At 46.4% G+C, this 21912-nt stretch overlaps 1 protein-coding gene across 1 annotated transcript in view; it reads left to right on the top strand.

Moving 5' to 3' along the window:
• Nucleotides 1-19272, top strand: part of Tmem130 (transmembrane protein 130) — a 26325-nt gene extending 7053 nt beyond the window's left edge. The window contains exons 3-8 of the mRNA XM_031338677.1: nucleotides 2358-2517; nucleotides 3932-4098; nucleotides 6083-6167; nucleotides 10998-11200; nucleotides 17247-17359; nucleotides 17673-19272. Coding sequence (XP_031194537.1) covers nucleotides 2358-2517; nucleotides 3932-4098; nucleotides 6083-6167; nucleotides 10998-11200; nucleotides 17247-17359; nucleotides 17673-17822 — 878 coding nt within the window. The 3' untranslated portion in view covers nucleotides 17823-19272. The remainder of the gene's footprint in view (nucleotides 1-2357; nucleotides 2518-3931; nucleotides 4099-6082; nucleotides 6168-10997; nucleotides 11201-17246; nucleotides 17360-17672) is intronic.
• The last annotated feature ends 2640 nt before the right edge of the window (nucleotides 19273-21912 follow it).

Below are 21912 nucleotides of genomic sequence, written 5' to 3'. Positions count from 1 at the left end.
TTTCTACAGTCCACTCTTGGTCTGGAGCTCATTAATTAGACTAAGTTGTAAGTTGGCTGGCCAGTACACCCCAGCGCTGAGATTACAAATGTTATCCACCATCATAATCTAGCCTTTTTTGTTGTTGTTGTTGTTGTTAAGTAAATCTGGGTTCTTGGGATCAAATTCTGGTTCTGACGCTTTCAAGGCAGGCACTTAACCAACTGAGCCATTCATTTCCCCTGTTACCAAGCTCTTTGTACAGAGAAAAATATCCAGCCTTGAGAGTGGATGGTAATCAAATAGATGCAAATTGCAAACATGGATTTTTTTTTCTTGGTTGTTCATTTAAGTTAAAAAGAATCAAGAAAATCGAGTTTGCAAGATGGCTCAGCAGGTAAAAGTGCTTGCCTTGAAGCCTGATGACCTGTGTTTGATCCCCAGGACCCACCTGATGGAGAGGATCCACTCCTGCAAGTTATCCTCTGACTTCAACACACACATCCTGACATGAGTGCACACAGACAGACACACAGGCACACACACACACACACACACACACACACACACGCACACACGCACACATGCACACATGCACACATGCACTAAATAGGTAAATGTAATCAAAATGTTTTATTTAAAAAGAAGGACTGGAGAGTTGGCTCAGGGGTTAAGTGCAGGAGTTGTTCTGGAAGACAAGCCTGATTCAATTTCTAGCACCTACAGCTCACAACTGCCTATAACTCTAGCCCAAGGTGATCAGACACTCTTTTCTGACCTCCTAAGGCAGTAAGCACACACACTGACAAAACACTCATACATCTAAAACAATAAAAATGAAATAAGGAGCCAGGCAGAGGACCAGAGTTCAGATCTAGCACCTACTTGGGGTTTACAGTGAAAATGAATTTGTATTCAGGAAGTAAGTCTTCATTTAGGTAATGATTTATGCACAGGATAATGACAACAGTAAAACAAGAGATATAAATAGTGAAACACACAACTCTTAGGGGACTGACTAAAGACACTGAAAGAATTTGTGTCTTTTGTTTTTGCTTTTGTTTTTCAAGACAGGGTTTCCCCGTGTATCCCTGGCTGTCCTGAAATTCACTTTGTAGACCAGGCTGGTCTTGAACTCACAGAGACCCACCTGCCTCTGCCTCCCAAGTGCTGGCAACAAAGGTATGCGCCACTGCACCCAGAAATCTATGCGCCTTTTTATTTTTGGGGGGTATGAGAGGAAGTCTTTCTGTAGAGCCCAGAACGCAAGAAGATCCTCCTGCCTCAGCCCCCTCAGTGCTGGGATTATAAGCATATTTTACAACACACAGCTAATTTTTGGAAGTATTTAAATTTCTTTTTCTACATTTACTTTCTATGTATTTATTTATTTAGTGAGGGTGTGTATGTACATGGGTACCTGTGCCGTGGTGTCCATGTGGAGGTCAGAGGACAATTTGCAGGAGTTGATTTTCTCTTTCTACCGTGTAGGACCTGGGGATTGAATTCATATCATCAGCCTCGATGGTAGGTGCCTTTACCTATTGAGATGATAAAAGCCATCTCAATAGCCCCAGTTCATGGCATTGTTAATCATGACCCTTACAGTGAGTTTATAATGCCCTGAGAGAAATTGCTCATGCTTGCAAGATGATGTAGAAAGTAAAGCAAGCACTAATCCGTACTCTGCCGGTGTAAATGGATGCAGTTGCCATGGAGTCCTGAAGAGGGCATCAGATACCTCAAAGCTACAGCTACAGAGGAACAAGTGCTCTTAACCATTGAGCCATCTCTCCAGCTCTACCTCTAGCTTTTTGTGTGTGTGATGAACCTCCGATATCCTTTAAATTATTTCCTTATGCCTTTTGGTGTCTGATACAGTGTATTAAGTAATTGTTAGGCTGTATTTCTTAGAGCCCAATAACAACAGCAAAAATAGTCTGTATATGTTCAATTCTGAGGCAAATTCACTAGTTTGTTTTGAGATGAGGTCCCTTGTTGCTCCAGGCTGACCTCTAACTCACTGTGTAGCCAAGATGGCCTTGAACTCTTGGCCCTCCTGCCCCAGCCTCCCAGGTACTAGAATTACAAGTGTGGACATCCTGTACTTCTTCAGCCTGTGTGTTTCTTCTGGTGGGGTATCCCTGTGAAAGGGAGGTGAGGGCTCAGGCACAGGTTGAGCACTTAACACCTGCTGTGAGTCACTGCCAGCAGGGGGTGACTGGGGCATCTCAGTGATGGAGGATCCATGGGGTCCCCCCACTGCACTGGAGAAGGCTGAGCCTGCAGGGAGTGGCTGCTCTGCACCAGCCCAAGGTGAACTCAGGCTCTTTCTGCCTTGTGCCTTTGTGAACTCACTTTCCCTTGGTCTTTCTCAGAGTCCCTTGTGGGAAACATAGTTGTTACTCAGAACACCTCCCTGTCTTGGCCGAACTCCTACATCACCAAGAGAAGTCTTAGACTGTCCTTTCTTCTCCATGACCCGAGCGACTTCTTCAAGTCCGCTTCCTTCTTCTACCGATGGGACTTTGGAGACGGGTATGCATTTATTCCCTCTCTCTCTCTCTCTCCCTCCCTCCCTTCCTCTATCCCTCTCTCCCTCTCTCCCTTCCTTCCTGACCCCTCTCCCTTGTCCCTCCTCCCCTGCCCCCCCCCACCTCTCTGCAGGGTCTCAATATGTAACCTGTGCTGCCCTAGAACTCATTAAACAGACCAGGCGCCTCTGGAGGATTAGAGGTGTGGGCCACCATGACTAGCTATTTACTCTTTAAAAAAAAAATTCCTTCTGTCTGTCTCTGTCAGTGTGTGAAGGTCAGAGGACAGCTTCTCTTTGCACCACAAGAACCCTGGGGACCACTCAAATGCAGGTCATTAGGCTTGGTGCCAAGTACCTTTATCCACTGAGTCATCTAATTAACTTCAGATTTGTAGTTTTAATTGTTCTTCTCCTCCCGCCCCCCCTTTTTCCGAGACAAGGTTTCCTCTTTGTAGCCCTGGCTGTCTTGGAACTCCCTCTGCAGACCAGGCTGGCCTTGAACTCAGAGATCTGCCTTCCTCTGCCTCCTGAGTCCTGGGATTAAAGGCTGTGCCACCACTGCCCAGCCTGGTTTTTTTTTTTTTCTTTTTCAAAGGTTGTTTTTATTCTTTTCAATCATGTGAATGTGTGTTCATGTCTGTGTATGGATATGTGCATATGAGTGCCAGGTGCCCATGGAGGCCAGAGGAGGGTGACAGATTCCCCCAGGGTTGGAGTTATAGGTAGTTGTGAGCCGCCCAACATGGGTTTTGAGAACCAACTGAATGAGGTCCTCTATAGGAGCAGTATATGATTTTAACCACTGACAGATCTTTCCAATACTAAGAAAGAGTGAAAGCCTGGTATGATGGCACAGGCCTATCATTCAGAGGTATGGGCAGAAGGATCAGAACATTAAGGTCATCCTGGACTACAGAGCAATATCCAAGGCTAGTCTGGGCTCATAAGACCCTCAAGCCGGGCAGTGGTAGCACTTGCCTTTAATCCCAGCACTTGGGAGGCAGAGGCGGGTGGATTTCTGAGTTCGAGGCTAGCCTGGTCTATAGAGTGAGTTCCAGGATAGCCAGGGCTATACTCTCTGTATACCCTGTCTCAAAAAACAAACAAACAAACAAAAATACCACAACAAAACAAAACAACCCTTTCCCCCAAAAAAACCTCAAAAGACAAAATCAAACAAACAGAAACATAGAAAGCTAGAACTGACACGTTCAAATTTAAGAGCTATGAATCTTTGTTTTTATTTTTGAGATGGAGCTTGTCTGTATCGCTCAGGCTGGTCTTGAACTTAAGAGCCTCCTGCCTCAGCTTCCCAAGTCATTACAGGCGTTGCCCTGATGCCTTCTTGGATTCACTTCCAAATTGCTGAAAAGGGAACCAGTGATGTCTCTGTCCCTTCTCCGTGTCACCTCACAGGACCTTGTTGATAACTGACAACTCTGTGGTATATTACAACTATTCGAGCCCTGGAACCTTCACGGTGAAAGTCAGGGTGGTCGCAGAATGGGAGCAGATAAAGCCAGACACCACAAAGGGCATCATACAGAAGACCGGTGACTTCTCAGCATCATTGGATCTGCGAGGTAGGTCTCCTGCCGGATTGGCTCATAAGCCCACGGAGTCCTAGACAACATCCCTTCCAGGTCCAGGTGACTACAGGCTATCCTCGGGCTGCTCTTGAAGGGGTATCCTCAGAGCCATCTCCACTCTCAGGTCTGCTCCAGAGTGAAGTGTTTATAGAAAGATAAAATACCAAACAAACAAAAATACCAAATTGTTCTATGGGGGTGTGTTGAGGTATGGAGGAAGGGGATGTTTCAGCGGGCCCATGCAGAGACATCCCTTCCCACTGAGGACAGGGCATGGGGAGGGGAGTTAAGAGGGTAGTAGAGGCAGAGAAAGGCAGAGAGAGGGAGAGAGAAGAGAAGTAAAGGCCAGACTTGACCATGTGGAGAGAGAGGGGAAGGGAATGGGGAGAGAGGGAGAGCAAGAGGAAGAGGCAAGAGAGAGAGAGGAGGGGGCAAGCAGCCCCTTTTATAGTGGGCCAGGTCTACTTGGCTGTTTCTGGGTAACTGTGGGGAGAAGCATACCTGGCTGTTGCCAGGTAACTGTGGGGGTGGAGTCCAGACAGAATACCAACACCATCCTCAGAGCCATCTCCCCTCTCATGTCTTCTTCAGAGAGTCTGCCAAAGGCCACAGGCAGCCACTCTTTTGGCATATGAGTTTAGGTTACCCTGTCCCCGGAGCCTGAGCTTGACTAGACACCTGCCACAGGGAAGCTGGTCCTTCATGCTTCTTGTTCCCCAGTCAGTACAGTTCAGGTCAAAGATGGCTGTAGAGGGTGGGAAGCCTCTCTCTAGCTACCTGGCTCTGGACAGTTTCCAGAGATTTCTTTGTATGTGTGTATGTATGGGGTGAGGGTATGTGCATGATGTGCCCGTGCACCTGAGCCTGTGGGTATGCACACTTGTGCATTTGCATGTGGAGGTCAGAGGGGAAACTTTGAGTTTTTAGATGCCAGTCTACCTTTTAAGAACTAATAATTGTTTTTGACAGTGTAGCTTTGACTGGCCTGGAACTCACAGAGATCCCCTGCCTCTGTCTCTAAGTGCTAGGATAAAAGAAAGGAGCCACCTGCCCTGACTCAACAACATTCTTTTGAAACAAGTGTTTCTTACCGGCCTGGAGCTCACCTAGTGAGCTTGTCTGTCTGGCCAGTGACTCTCAGGGATCCACACATCTCACTCTCTCAGCTCTGGGATATCAAGCAGATGTCATCGTACCTGACACTTTACAAGGTGCTGAGGGTGGAATTCAGGTCTAGTCTTTACCAAATGTTCTATTTTGATCTGTGTGGCTGGGATAAAAACACTCTGACCAAAACCAACTCAGAGGAGGCCAAGTTTTCTCTGTCTTAGGCTCCAGGTCACAGTCTATCACCGAGAGAAGTCAGGGCCAAGAATTCAAGGCGGGAGCCTGTGAAGGCAGAACTGCTTGCTAGTTCTACAACACATTACCTGCAGCTGGGGAACAGTGTCAGGGATGTACAGCAGAAACTATGGAAGACTGCCGTGTGTCAGCTCATCGCTAGCTCATGCTCAGCTAGCTTTCCTGGATAGCCCAGGACCACCTGCCTAGAGAATGGTGCCGCCCACAGTGGGCTGGGTCCTCCCACATCAATTAGGAATCAAGATTAAAACACCACTGACATGTTCACAGGCCAATCTGAATCCGGGCAATCCCTCAGTTGAGACTGATTCAATTTCAGGTGACTCTAGGATGTGTCCAGTTGACAGAGTTAACTGATACCAGACGAGGTGTCTCTCCAGGCTTTGTGAGGATTTCTTTACCTTTGATAATGGCTGGTGCTTTTCTTGTGGCATAGTTGGTGGTGTAGTGACAGCGAGTGAGAGAGCTGGCTCTTGCTTGTTTCTCCAGTTGCCTCCCTCTGAACCAGCATCAGGAACAGAGGCAAGGACACAGAGGTGGCCATGCAGCCTAAGAGGCTGTGTTCCTTGTGCCAATTCTCGGCCACTGGATCTAATGGGCTCCTCCTTCCTTACAGAGTCACTTCAAGGCATCCAGATTTTGGGGCCCACCCTCCTACAGACATTCCAAAAGCTGACAATGAATCTGAACTTCTTCGGGAGGTGAGTGAACCCACAGAATGTTGGATGGGTGTCCTGTGGCCTCTGTACACTATCAATGATGCCACAGAGCCTGCTCTGTCCCTTAATGAGCCTAGAGGGAAGACGGTACTATACTGTCCATGGCTATGAACTGGGAGAGAACAGGATCTTCACCATGTGATTCCAGGTTCTTGGTCTCTTAGCCAAATAATTAAAAATAACGGCTGGCATAGATTTCTAAAAGGAGTGAGATATTCAGAACTAAGCAATGCACAGATTAGAGTGCTGGTACTCGACCCATGGGTGGCGACGCCTCTGGGAATCGAATAACATGAGGTACAATATTAAAGGGTTGCAGCATTAGGAGGGTTGAAAACCTCTAGATTAGCCTGAGACACTGTCAAGATGGGCAGCAGGCAACATGGAGTGAGAATGGTCAAGGGCCCCAGGTTACAGCCTGGCAGCTCTCTTTATGGAGTTTAAAAGCAGGAGGGTCTGGCTGTTAACAAGCATGGTTTGGCTGGTTCTTTACTTTAACTGATAGGTTAGATCATAATACATCTGATTTTTATCATATGCCCACAAAATTATACATATTTTTATTATTTATTTATTTATTTATTTATTTATTTTATGTATATGAGTACACCATAGCTGTCTTCAGACACCCCAGAAGAGGGCATCAGATCCCATTACAGATGGTTGTGAGCCACCATGTGGTTGCTGGGAATTGAACTCAGGACCTCTGGAAGAGCAGTCAGTGCCCTTAACCACTGAGCCATCTCTCCAGCCCTAAGTTTTACTTATTATTTATTATCCTCTCTTACTATATGTGTGTGTATGTATGTATTATATATGTATTTTAATATATAAATATATATATTTATATATATATATATATATATATTTTTTTTTTAACTTTTTTGAGACAAGGTTTCTCTGTATAGCCCTGGCTGTCCTGGAACTCACTCTGTAGACCAGGCTGGCCTTGAACTCAGAAATCTGCCTGCCTCTGCCTCCCAAGTGCTGGGATTAAAGGCATGTGCCACCACTGTCCAGCTCTTACAATATTTTTAATTGTAAAAATTGTTTTAGATTTATTTTACATGTATGAGTGTTTTGCTTGCATGTATATCTATGTAATATATGTGTGCCTGATGTCCTAGGAGGTGAGAAGAGAATGTCCAGTCCCCTAGAACTGGGGTTACAGATGGTTGTAAGCTGCTGTGTGGGTGCTGGGATTAGAACCGGGGTCCTCTACAAGAGCATCAAGTGCTTTTAACCACTGACCCATCGCTCCAGTCCACACATGACCAATTGTACATAGGCATAAGATGAAAAAAGGGGATCCCCTTAAAAGTTTACTAGAGACCACAGTTTTTGCTTTACAATCATGCACCCCAAACTGGTGCAAGGTCACATAGCATTAATTGAAGTATATGTGGATTCTCTCATCCCTGGGAGCAACCAGGCCTTGCGGAAGTGGGAAGTGGGGTGGGGGTGGGGGTGGCAATATTTAGCATTACAATACATAGCAGAAGATCAGCACTTCCTCTCCATGAATTGTTAGCCCAAAGAAACTCCTTCCTGCTTTAAGTCACTGTCTGGGGGCATCATGAAAAAATTTAACTAATACACCCCAACATCAGCCATTCCGGATGCAAGAAGAATTGGCCTGAGACCCTGAGGAGACCCCAGGTTAGTGAGGCAGAGGTGTGTACACAACACTAGACAGTGCTCAGATGGCACCCAGGGCAGAATGAGCACTTCCTGAATGAGGAAGACGGGGAAGGTTTCATGGAGAAGTTGGCAGAGAAGCAGAATCTGAAACGCTAAGCAAACCTTGATAGGGTGAAAAATTTTGGTATCCTCATGCCACCATGGAGGTTTTGAGTGCCAGTCCTTAACTAACTTCTTCTCTGTCTTTGGCCTCTTTGCTCATTTACCCTGTTTGTGGGCCCAAGAACATTGCAAAAATGATTAGTCTTAAGAAAGCAGCTGTAGCGTTTGTTGTCCAGTCTTTGTATGATTGAAAAAGTTGAGGGCTTAACTGAGGTCCCAACTGCAACAGTCTGAAAGGCCTGAGTAGTCAAGGTTATCCAGAATTAGCAGTCCCTTCTGAAGCTGTTCTAGAAACAAGACTCTGGAAACAGTATCAGTTTGAGGCAGGATGGATCAGGAAGGTGGAACAGCAGGTATCCCAGTGGGTGGGGGGGCCTGGGGGGTGGATCCTGTCTGGGCTGCAGCCCTCCTGGTCTTCCATTCTGCTATAGACAAAACTAACAGGCAATACATCATCCTAATCCTGTAAAGGATGGATGTGTTTTATGAGTTACAGATAGGTTGTCATTTTAGGGGATATGTTGTCATTTTAGAGGATAATTTCAAATAATTATGGTCTTGGATAGGAAGGAAATTAAATAGAGAGGTTAGATTCAGGGATTTCTTTTCTCTTTTTTTATTTTCTCTATCGTTCTTTTTTCCTTACAAAGGAAAAGGGAGTTGAATAGATATAAAAATATTATAAGAAGTTAGATAAATAAGACAAATAAGGGTAGAATAACCAAAAAAATTAAAAAAAAACTTTATAGCCATAATCTCACATTGGTAAGGATCTTTATACTTTGATGCAAAATTGAGGTTATATTTTGTTACGTTGGCACAGAATTGGTACAGGATTAAACCTGTATAAGAGACAGGTTTAAGGTTTTCATTGGTATAAATCTCTCTACATTGATACAAAATTTAAGATTATTTTTGTTACAATATAATATATGTATATTTCAACTCATATAGATAGTATGCCTATGCAACTCATTTAATAATACAAGGCTTAGTCCCAGCCCTTTTAATAGGTTCTGTTACAAACTGTTTAGGATAATTAAGTATTGCAAGTTACTCATGGTCATGTTAGATACTAATCTATATTATCACAGAAATATCTATCCTGAGTATACAGATAGTAGGTACCTGGAGACAGGTAACATTTGCTTGTTCAGATATGCTATAGATAGATAGATGGTCTTCAAAAACTTCAGAGATTGGGGCTGGTGAGATGGCTCAGTGGGTAAGAGCACTGACTGTTCTTCCAAAGGTCCTGAGTTCAAATCCCAGCAACCACATGGTGGCTCACAACCACCCACAATGAGATCTGATGCCCTCTTCTGGCATGTCTGAAGACAGCTACAGGGTACTTACTTATAATAATAAATAAATCTCTAAAAACAAAAAAGCCTCAGAGATCTACAAAATATGGCATTTAAAATTATTTCATTATTAAAAGATCTTTTGACTGAGGTAAGTCTGCTCCTGACAGTACTCCATTCTGTTTCAAAGAAGATGATGAGCATCAATAACCTCTATATGCAATTGCTTCAATTGTGGCAAGCTAGCCACTGGGCAAAGAAAGTGCCCTAAATTCATCTGCAGGCAATACGTTGTCCAAAAAGGCCAAACAGACGCAGGAAAGTCAACTGCCAAGTTCTGTCAAGACAGGGTAAGCTAGTCCTTCATAATTCCTGCTTCACAAAATATCTGTCAGATATTCTGGACCAGAAGGCTGAAGATAAGATACTCCAACATTAGAGAGACGATTTGAAGGACGACTGTCCAGGCAGTCAGCTGTCTCTGTCATTTCTATAATTTTTGGAAGCTATGTTCCTGCACTTCCTACATACTCTGGTAATATTTATTTTTTCTCAGGTCTCAGATGGAGTTCTAGTCTCACAATGAAGCTTAAGTTGTTTAGGACTTAAGAAGATGTTTAGGTCTAAAAAGATATTTTTAAATTAATAATACAAATTAAGATAGAAGTTGATTTAAATGCAGAACCCTGAACTCACCAAGATAGGATAGAAAATAAAAAGCCCGGCGATGGTGGCGCACGTCTTTAATCCCAGCACTTGGGAGGCAGAGGCAGGTGGATTTCTGAGTTCGAGGCCGGCCTGGTCTACAGAGTGAGTTCCAGGACAGCCAGGGCTACACAGAGAAACCCTGTCTCGAAAAAAACCCTAAATAAATAAATAAATCGCTTAATAATTTTTATAACTGTTCATAACTGTTCCTACTGTATGTTGTTTATTATTATAAGAGAAAGAGCCTTTTCACTTAGACAAAAAAAAGAAAAGGGAATTGTTGAGGTTTAGTCTTCTGTTACATCATGCAATGGTAAATACTGGCCCCCAAGGCTTGGTTGCCCCCCAGGGAACTGAATGACCTAAGGCAGGATAGAAACCTACAATTGAGACTGATATTTACAAGAGAGAGGCATAGCAGAAGGATTTTTAGATGGCTGGTCATATGGGACCCACAGTCAGGACGCAGAAAGTGGCGGATGGGGGTGCTCAGCTTGTGTTCGCTTTTTTGTTTGTTTGTTTTGTTTTTGTTTTGTTTTGTTTTGTTTTTTGAGATAGAGTTTCTCTGTCCTTGGCTCTACTGGAACTCACTTTGTAGACCAGGCTGGCCTCGAACTCAGAAATCTGCCTGCCTCTGCCTCCCAAGTGCTGGAATTAAAGGCATTCACCATGACTGCCTGGCTTGCTTTCACTTTTTACTTAATCCAGGACTGTAACACACTGAATGGTGCTCCCTACATTCAGAGTGGGTCTTCCCACCTTAATTAACCTAACCTAGAAACCCTGGCACAGACATGCTCTGAGGTTTGTTTCCATGGCAATTCTAAGTCCCACTAAAGTGACAGTTGGACTCTGAACCATCACATGGAGCAGGGCAGGCTAGCGTCCTGTATGGAGAGGACTCTGAAATTTCTGCACTACTCAGCTTCCCTGGGCTTAGCTGGGTTCCTGCTCCTTACCAAGCTCTTTCTGAAAATGTGTATCTGTTCTTCTGTAGCCCACCGCTGCATGTGTGCTGGGGCCTCAAGCCGCAGTGTCTCCCACTGGAGGACAGAGAGTGCCACGCTGTGCTGGTGACCCGGACATCTTTTAACCTGACCCACGTCTTCCAGGACCCTGGGGACTACTGCTTCATCTTCCGTGCTGAGAATGCTATCAGCAAGGCTCACCAGTACCACAGGATTCAGGTGTGGCCTTCCAGTAAGTGACACCTCCCCTTCTGCGCAGTGCCATACAGGTATCAAAACTCTGCCCGTCACCTCTGGTGACGCAGCAGCCTGTGATCACTTGGTAGCTGATCCTACCGAGGTTATCAAGACCAACCCCATCAGCACTAAGGTTGTAGTTCTCCTGGGTAAAGGAACAATTCACATTTCAATGACAGCCACCACCATCATCCACACTCCGCCAACCTACTCACCACCAGATTCCAACAATCAACGTTCCACCTCTCAGCACCAACTTGAAATTCTGCCACGATTATCCTGAACACTCTACCCACCTTAGTACCAACAACTCCACCAATACCATTAATGGCACTCTATCACTTCAGCCCCACCACCAACGCCACCAGTATTATCTCTGGCACTCCATCAACTTCAGCACCAGCACCAAACATTACCAGGATCATCCTTAACACTCTACCAATCTAGGTACCATTAGCAAACTGTACCAATGCCCTAATACTCTACTGACTTTTACACCACCACCAAATTCCATTAATACCACCACCAAAACTTTGGGGTTGGTGCCTTGAGACAGGGTCTCACTGTGGAGCCCTGGATGTCCCAGAACTCACTCTATAGACCAGGCTGGCCTCAGACTCACAGAGATCCACCTGCCTCTGCCTACTGAGAGCTAGGATTAAAAGTGTGTGCCACCAATGCCTGGCCCACCACCAGTACTTTACCAACACCGGTGCTACCACCAAATGCCATCAATACTACCCCCTACTCTACTGACTTCATTACCTCCACTAAATACTATTTACAATACTCTACCCACCCCAGGACCACCACCAAACTCTGCCAATGTAATTCTTAACACTCTACCAACTATTCAATTCCCAGCACCCATGTGGCAGCTCACGGCTACCTGGGACTCCAGTTCTAGGAGATCTGATGCTTTCTTCTGGATTCTGCAGGCACTGTATGCACATATTGCACACACACACACACACACACACACACACACACACACACACACACACACATATATACACATACAGGGAAAACAACCATACACATAACAAAAATTTAAAAGGTGGGAAAGTGGAAGCAGCAGCCTGTGTCTGTCACCCCAGTACTAGGGGCAGGGATGTGGAGACTGGAGGATTCCTAGAGCCCTGACAAACTAGTTAAGCCAAATTGGTGAGCTCTGAGTTGGGTAAAAAACATTGTCTAAAGAAAATGAGGTAGAAGCTAGGTGTAGTGGGGCATACCTACAATTTCAGTGTATGGGAGGCAGAGGCAGGCAGAGCTTTGTGAACTCAAAGCAAGCCTTGTTTATGTTGAAGTTTCAGACCAGCCAGGACTACCAAGTAGGATCCTGTCTTAAATGAAAAATCCAAAAAAATAGGCTGACAAGATGGCTCAGTGGGTAAAGGTGCATGCCATTAAGCCTAATGATCTGGTTCTATTCCCAGGAGGGACATAGTGGGAAGGAGAGAACTAACTATATAATTGTCCTCTGATCTACACACACACACACACACACACACACACACACACACACACACCTACACCAACAAATAAGTAGATAAATAAAAATAAATGCAATTAAAAAGTAAAACCAACCAAATACACTGAAAAACAAGGCAGGGGATGTACAGAGTGATATGGGAAGACTCCTGAAGTTAACCTCTGACCTCCACAGTGTGAGTGCACAGGGAGGTACATCTGCACACACACACTCAAGGCACACCACCTTTTCTCGGGAAGAAGCCTCATGCTGGTGCAGGAAAAGTAATCGCCTGCCGAGCCAGTCCATTCATCTCTCTCCTCACTTCACCTCGGCAGCCTCTCAGGTCAGCATGAGCATCCCATAGCACGGTCAGAGCCAGGATTTGAACTCATGACCATTGACCTCTCTCCACTCCACCATGCTTTCCTTGGGAAGAGCCTTTGTGGGTGAGGCCAGAACCGCCATGTGGTAGAAAGCTGAGGTGGAGACACAGTGCTGCTGAGAAGGGGCTGTATTAACTGTCGATCAAATTCCTGACCAAACAGCTGGCATTGTTTTGAGAGGAAGGATTCTGAAAGTTTGTCCCATACTGTCTCAACTCCATGAACATGGGCAAAACGGGTGGGAGTGGGTGACCAAGGAGCTTCTTCACGGTACATCGGAATCAGAGAAAAGGACAGTTTACATCATAGCTGGCCAGGAGCAGGCAAAGGAGATACAGGAAGGAGCCAGAACAAAACACAGTCCTTGTGTCCTTGGTGACAGTCATGGCCTACTTCTGTCTCCATCGCTCTGATTTCTGTGATAAAATCCTGATGAAAAGCAACTTGGGCAGGAAGGGATTTGTTTGGCTGACACACCTAGGGTGTGGTCCATCATTGAGGTAAGTCAAGGCAGGAATTCAGGAGCTAGTCAATGCCACATCCATACTCAAGAGCAGAGAATGCTTTCCTCATACATAGCTTAACACCCCAAACTAGGAAATGGTGCTACCCACATTCAGCACATTGCCATTTAAGAATCAAGACATAGGGGGCTGGAGAGATGCCTCTTCCCAGAGGTCATGAGTTCAATTCCCAGCAACCATATGATGGCTCACAACCATCTGTAATGGGATCCAATGCCCTCTTATGGTGTGTCCAAAGATGGTGACAGTGTACTCATATTCATAAAATAAATACTTCTTTAAGAAAGAATCAAGACATAGTCATGCTGTAGGCCAGCCTGATCTAGATTATCCTTCAACTGAGACAGTTTTCCCATGTTATCCATCACATTTCCAAAGTCCCACCTTCCTCCCTTGTACCATTTCCCAAGAATGCCACTCAGTTATGACTATATCAAGAGATGAACCAGAGCCCTTAGGAGCTAATCATCTCTGCCCATCTTACAATCCAATCTAGTTCACATAGGAACTAACCATCACACAGATTCTTCCCATGTTCATGGTGTAGACTTTGGAGACACATGATTCACTCTTACCAACTAGTCATTGACTCTGGCCCACACAGCAGGAGTGGGGAATTTAACTGCCCCTAAGAAGGTGCTATTGCAGCAGGGCAGTGGTGGCTCATGCCTTTAATCCCAGCACTTGGAAGTCAGAGGCAGGTGGATTTCTGAGTTCGAGGCCAGCCTGGTCTACAGAGTGAGTTCCAGGACAGCCAGGGCTATACAGAGAAACCCTGTCTCAAAACACCCTTCTCCCCTCCCTCCCTGCATGAAAGCAAAAATAAAATAATAATAAGAGGAGGAGGAGGACATGGCCCCTCTTAAAGTATGGGGAAGATTTTTACTATAGATATAAGAGAAAGCAGGCAAAGGCAGGACTCTGGGCTGAACATGGCCAGCAGACTAATCCTGACCATGAAGGCGATAGGGGGAGGGAAGGAGAACAAGATAGGAGTGTGACTTAGTCAGGTTTCTATTCCTGCACAAACATCATGACCAAGAAGCAAGTTGGGGAGGAAAGGGTTTATTTAGCTTACACTTCCACATTGCTGTTCATCACCAAAGGGAGTCAGGACTGGAACTCAAGCAGGTCAGGAAGCAGGAACTGATGCAGAGGCCATGGAGGGATGTTACTTACTGGCTTGGTTCTCCTGGCTTGCTCAGCTTACTTTTTTATAGAACCCAAGACTACCTGCCCAGGGATGGCACCACCCACAAGGGCACTTCCCCCTTGATCACTAATTGAAAATATGTCTTACAAGCTGGGCAGTGGTGGCGCACACCTTTAATCCCAGCACTTGGGAGGCAGAGGCAGGCGGATTTCTGAGTTCGAGGCCAGCCTGGTCTACAGAGTGAGTTCCAGGACAGCCAGAGCTATACAGAGAAACCCTGTCTCAAAAACAAAAAATAAATAAAAAATAAAAAATAAAAAAAAAAATAAAATAAAAGGAAATATATCTTACAGCTGGATCTCATGGAGGCATTTCCTCAAGGAGGTTCCTTCCTCTGTGATAGCTCCAGCTTATGTCAAGTTGACACACAAAACCAGCCAGTACAGTGACCAAGAGAGGTGGCCTGGGTCAAGAGATCAAGAGACCAAGAGACAGTTGCAGCCAAAAGGGCTGTTCTATAGGGATTAGGCTGGGGGAAGAGAAGCGGAAGCCCTTGGGAGGAAAAGGTTTCCGGTAGAAGGTGGAGCTAGAAGTGCTGGGAGGAGCCACAGGTACTGAAGGAGGCTTGTCCCAAGTTTCTTTGAGATGTAACAACTACAAAATGTGAGTACACCAGCACTATGCTCAGACACACCAGAAGAGGGCATCAGATTGCATCACAGATGGTTGTGAGCCACAATGTGGTTGCTGGGAATTGAACTCAAGACCTCTGGAAGAGCAGTCAGTGCTCTTAACCACTGAGCCATCTCTCCAGCCCCTGTGAATATGTTTTTAACCATTCTCATACTTCATTTTATTTATTTTCCTGTGTGTGTGTGTGTGTGTGTACACGTGTGTGTGTGTGTGTGTGTGTGTGTGTGTGTAGGAGTATTAAAGGCCCACGTAGATTTTATATTAAGGATCCTGAGATGGGGGCTGGAGAGATGGCTCATCAGTTAAGAGCACTTGTTGCTCTTGTAGAGGACTCAGGTTCAGTTCCCAGCACCCACAAGGTGGCTCACAAACATCTGTTACTCCAGTTCCAGAGGATCTGATGTCCCTGTTTGACCTCCTCAGGCACCAGACATGTGTGTACATATTAGCAAAACAATCACATCCATAAAAAAAAAAAAAAAAAAAAAAAAAGAATTGCCCTCCCACTGGAGTGGTGGTTCAGGAGTTAGAAGCGCATTCTGCTCTTGCACCTGAGGACCTGAGTTGGGTTCCCAGCACCCACACTGGGACTTTCATAACCTTTGAAATTTCAGCTCCAGGGGATCCAGTGCACACTTCTGGCATCCATGGACATTATGCTACCATGCACACCACACACACACATAAATATTTATAAAAAATAAAATCTAAGAAGAACCATTCTTGATCACCCTTCCATCTCATTCAATGAGGCAGGCTCTCTCAATCAAACCCAGAGCATGCCAATATGGCTAGTCTCTGTATCGGTTGGCTCTGGTGACCCTTCCTCCATCACCCATGGCTGTAATTACAGGTAAGTGACTGTGCTCATCTGGGGATCTGGACTCTAGTTCTTAGGCCTGTGCAGTAAGTGGTTAAGCACAGGGCCATCTCCGTAGCCTCAGTTTCTCTTTTTCATCAAGTCCTAGATTTCCTGTGGACCTGTTTAGTGTGTACAGAAGAGAAAATTTTCTCTAGCAGGGTTTGACTGTGTTCTTCTCTGTCCTGCTTGCTTCCTTAGAGCCAGAATTTTGCGCTGAAGAGATAGTTAGCTCAGTCAGTAAAGTGCTTGCCTTGCAAACATGACGGTCAGAGTTTGGTGTCCACAATCCATATAAAAAGCTAGGCAGAACTAGGAGGTAGAAACAGGCGGATCCTTGGAGCCGGCCAGCCTGACCAGCTTGACGCCATTCTTGATCCCCTTTCAAACAAAAAGTCAAAGGAACCCAAGGAACAACCCTAGAAGTTGCCCTGATTTTTGTAAGCACACACACCTGCCCACATGAGGCTGCACACACACATTTGTGCACCTGCACACACAATACAGCCACACACAAGTACACGCACACATGCGTGCGTGCACACACACACTCAACATCACTAGTTAAAAAACACTTATTATTGATTTGTTATGCATGCTTGTGTTCTTCCTTTTGTTTGTCTTTTCAAGAGAGAGTTTCTCTGTGTGTAGCCCTGGCTGTCCTGGAACTGGTTCTATAGACCGGGCTGGACCTGAACTCACAGATCCGCCTACCTCTGCCTCCTCAGTCCTGGGATTAAAGGTAGGTGCCACCACTGCCTGGCTATTGTGTATGCCATGACACAAGTGGAGGCCAGGGGACAATTTCAGTGAGTCAATTTCTCTTTTTATTACTGTGTTCACGCCTGGGATCGAACCTAGGTCCTTAAGCTTGGCAGTACCAGCCTTTACTCGTGAACCAGTACTTGAACACGAGCTACCCAGTCTGGTAACCTCCCTCTCTCCCTCCCAGGCTTCCAGCCGTTTGTCTTTGCTTTCCCGTGTGCCACGCTAATCACCGTGCTTCTGGTTTTCCTCATGTACATGACTGTACGGAGCGCTGCTACCCAGAAGGACATAGTGGAGGTAGGTGCTCTGTAGGATGGAGGCTAGACCCCTGAGCCTTATCTAGGAGAGGGTATGATAGGCAGACCAGGATGCCTGGAGGGGGGGCTCCTGCTAAATCCTAAGGTTTGGAACGAGGCCCAGAAGAGACATGGATAGACTGGTAGGATTGCTGAGTTGGCTGTCAACCCATCTGACTCATCTCCTTTCTGCTGAACTTTCGAGCCGGAGGACAGGCTGGTGGGGAGTACCCCAGGGGCTGGTTAGTCAATCCCTGAGGTTTTATTGACCATAGGTGGCTGATTTTGACTTTCCCTCTCCCATGTCTGAAAAGAGCCCAGGGGCCACTGGACTCAAGTGTTGCTGCCAAGTGTGCTGTGGCTCCCTCTTTCTGGACTCACCATCCGAGTACCTGGAAATCGTCCGAGAGAACCACGGGCTGCTTCCACCCCTCTACAAACCTGTAAAAACTTACAATGTGTGAACTCCCACCCCATACCTCTCAGTATTCACCGATCACCCGTCAGGCGCTTCGGGCAGGGTGGCCTATGCTACTGAGCAGGAGGGGTTTACACAGGCGTGACCATTTGCTCAGACTGGTCACTGATTTGTACAGTCCAGCTGACATCATCCGTCCTTTGTGTCACCTCCCCACTGTCATCTATTCATCCATACAGTCTAGTCAGTGCTGTAAGCTGTTCCCAGTCACCCCTCCCCCGCCCCCTCTACCAAGCAGGATTCTGATCTTTGGTGTGTTGTGTTAAAATTCTCCCAAGTGGGTCTGGCTGCCCCTTGAGGCCCCTGGCAATGCAGCTCTGCCCCAGCCAGAAGGAAGGAGGAAGGAGGTCTCAGATGGTGAAGGATGGATAGTGAAAGATAACATGCTCAGATGGGCATGCTCACAGCAAGGAAGGGCACACGTGGGTGTGATGGAGCCCCTCAGATGATTTGCTGTATATCTGGAAGGCTTGTTGCTGGGATGGATTTGAACTGGGCCTCAAAGGTGGTGCCCAAGACCAGCCTCACCTTCTGTCCTTTGTATCTCTACAGTTCCATGACCAGGCCATTATGTTGCCCCGGCCTGTTTGCTGGAAGCTGGGTGGGGCATGGGGACAGAATGAACACCCTATGAGTATAGAATGCTTTGTAAGTGGACCCTCTTTCATTGAAACCTGTAAGACCAATGTCCACCGAGGAAAAGGTAATTGGAGCAAACAGAGGAAAGGTTGAGCTAGTGAGGGTTTGGGATAGCAGCCTTGTACTACTGAGTCTTGATGTCTGCGTTCTCTCTCTCTCTCTCTCTCTCTCTCTCTCTCTCTCTCTCTCTCTCTGTGTGTGTGTGTAGTGTAGTGTAGTGTAGTGTGACACCTTACCCACTCAGTTACTTCCAAGATAGCAAAAGAAAATAGCAGGAGGCAGAGGGGTGATAAGGAGAAGCCTGGCATGGTGGTGCACACCTTTAATCCCAGCATCCGGGAGGCAAAGGCAGGTAGATATCAGATCAGAGTTCAAGGTCAGCCTGGTCTACATAGTGAGTTCTAGGATATCCAGAGTCACACATAGGGAGTTCCTGTTTCAGAATAAGGAAGGAAGGAAGGGAGGGAGGAAGGAAGGGAGGGAGGGAGGAAGGAAGGGAGGGAGGGAGAAAGGAAGGAAGGAAGGAAGGAAGGAAGGAAGGAAGGAAGGAAGGAAGGAAGAAAGGAAGGAAACATGGCACATAGGTGCAGATGTAAGCTTCCAGGTTTACCCGGGTACCCAGCATGCCAGGGCGGCCCCCACCTGCTGGATTAAGGATGATTGAGTCTGGGAAGGTAGATCTCTTGTCACTCTAACTGTTGGCCCTTGGATATCCTGCTGAAATAGTATTGTCTCTTGTACCGTTCATTCCCATGACATACTGCCATTGTTCCTGAATAAAAGCTCCACCAAGCACACTCTGTGTGGCAGAGTATCTTTTCCCCTGCGTGTCAATGAAGCTTTGTCAGTGCTTAGAGGCAGCAGGCTGTGCCTTGGGCGTTCTGCAGTGATGGGGACAGAGTGACTCACACTGGAGGTGAGGTGACCCAAGTGTGGTGTACTAAGGCAGACTGTCCATCAGAGAAGGGAAGGCGTGGCAGCAGGAATGTGAGTCAGCCGGTCAGTAGCTGGTCACTTTTTCCTTTTCAAATTTGGTTCATGGCTCCCTGGAATTGGCCTACATTCAGAGAGGGTCTTCCCTCCCTTGTGGCAGGGGTTTGAAACCCCAGTGCTGGGGAGGCAGAAATAGGATCCTTGGGACTCACTCATTGGCCAGCTGTACTAGTTGAATCAGCAATCTCTAGGCCAGTGAAAAATAGTATCTCAAAAAACACAAGATGGGCTGGGTGGTGGTGTCACACGCCTTTAATTCGGGAGGCAGAGGGAGGCAGATTTCTGCATTTGAGGCCAGCCTGGTCTACGGAGTGAGTTCCAGGACAGCCAGGGCTACACAGAGAAACCCTGTCTTGAAAAACAAACAACAAAACACCACCACCACCAAAAAAACCCACAGGTTGAAAGTGAGTGACGAGTAACACTTGAGAGTAACCTTTAGTTTCCACACACATGTGCACAAGTACTCACATAGACGAACATGCACATATGCATCTACATAAAGAAACACTAGGATTTTAATAGAATTGCTTTCCTTTGAAATACTATTTCTTTATGCTTTTGAAAAACAGAAGCTTTCTGAGCTATCACTTAAAGAGGCACCTGGGAACATCGGGTGTGGTGGAGGACCCTGTTTTCTATGGCTGGACAGAAAAGACTAGATTCTCAAAAGACAAGAAGAGCAAATGCCAGACTCCAAATGCTGTCTACCTGCAGTTTCCCACGGCTCCAGCAGGTGGCAGTGTCCACTTGGTCATGTGTCTTATCTGGCATTTTTCTTTGCCAGGCCTTGGCCATAGCCAGGAGTGAAGAGGTAGACCGCCACAGCTGCTGTACCTGCCTGAAGACTTAGCAGAATACTACACACACATGTATGCTTATACTCACATGGGTGAGACCGGCAATATGGCAATCAGCTTTTACAACATTCAGTCCCTTCTAACACAGAACTGGTTAGGGTCTAACCTTCACAAGAGGCCAGGCATAGCTGCACACATGCCTATAACCCAAGTGCCTTGGGGTGGAAACAGGAAGATGGCTGGCAGGAGCCAGCCCAAATTCAGGTTCAGCGAGAGACCCTGTCTCAAAAGAATAGGGCAGAGAGCGATAGATCAGGACTCCCGACATCTTCTGGCCTCTACAAACCCACAGAAATACAGACACTTATGCACAAGAGCAGGGTATAGGAAAGACCAGAGGTGCAACCCAGATGGGGAGATGGCAGCTCTACTCATGCCTCTGTGGGGCAGCCTGGCCATAGTGGGCCTTCTGCTTCCCTGTCGGTACCCCAGATGCCCACAAAGGTCAGAAATATTCTGACTTCTGTCTTGCTTTTCTTACGGAACCCCAAGTTTCCATCTTTTTTTTTTTCCCGAGACAGGGTTTCTCTGCCTTGGCTGTCCTGGAACTCACTATGTAGACCAGGCTGGCCTCGAACTTAGAAATCCACCTGCCTCTGCCTCCCAAGTGCTGGGATTAAAGGAGTGCGCCAGCACCTCCCGGCTTCCATCTTTATTCTGCATTTTCTGGTCTGGAAGATGCCCTTCTCAGAAAGCCCACTGGGCACTGTGGCTTACTTTCTGCCTTAGTGAGGGTTTGCTTATTGCTGTGATGAAACACCGGAGCCAAAAGCAACTTGGGGGTCAAGGGGCTTATTTCCTTCACAGTTCCACATCACAGTTCATCATCAGAAGCAGTGAGGGCAGGAACTTAGTCAGAGCAGGAACTTGGAGGCAGGAGCTGATGCAGAGGCCTTGGAGGGTGCTGCTTACCCGCTTGTTCCTCATGGCTTCCTCAGCCTGGTTTCTTATAGAACCTAGGATCACCAGCCTAGGGATGGTCCCACCCACAATGGGCTGGGCCCTCTAGTATCAATCACTAATTAAGAAAATACCCTGTAGACATGTCTGCAGCCAGATCTTATGGAGGCATTTTTTAAAATGTTGCTCCCTCTCCTCAGATGATTCTAGCTTGTATCAAGTTGATATAAAACATACACTTTCCATAGAAATGACCCCTAGTATTTGTGTCCAGCTCAGACTATACCCTGAGCCCATGGTGAGCCTATCTATGTTTGGCTTGCTCTTTGACCCTTCACGTCTTCTGTGTCCAGAACTAGATTCCAGTCTACCCCAAACCTATCCTCTGAGCTTGAACTTTCTGCAAATCCAAACATCTCACCCCCTGATTCCCTTTATGAAATCCCAGCACAATTCCAGTAATGGACACCAGGGGGCGCTACACGCATTTGCAAGAAGTCACAGAAGGACATAATGGAAAGTGGGTGTGGGTATGGGAGGGGATGAACTTCCTTCATAGATAGCCTGGGTTACCTGCAGCCACACAGTTTTCCAAACTACCGATCAGTTCATTCCCTTCAAATCTCCAACAACTGCTAGAGCCTTCGATACTAATCTAAATTCACAGGATCCAACATGGTTTCT

Source organism: Mastomys coucha, unplaced genomic scaffold, assembly GCF_008632895.1.
Source record: "Mastomys coucha isolate ucsf_1 unplaced genomic scaffold, UCSF_Mcou_1 pScaffold22, whole genome shotgun sequence".
Classification (NCBI taxonomy): Eukaryota; Metazoa; Chordata; class Mammalia; order Rodentia; family Muridae; genus Mastomys; species Mastomys coucha.
This window is presented reverse-complemented; position numbering and strand designations above follow the sequence as displayed.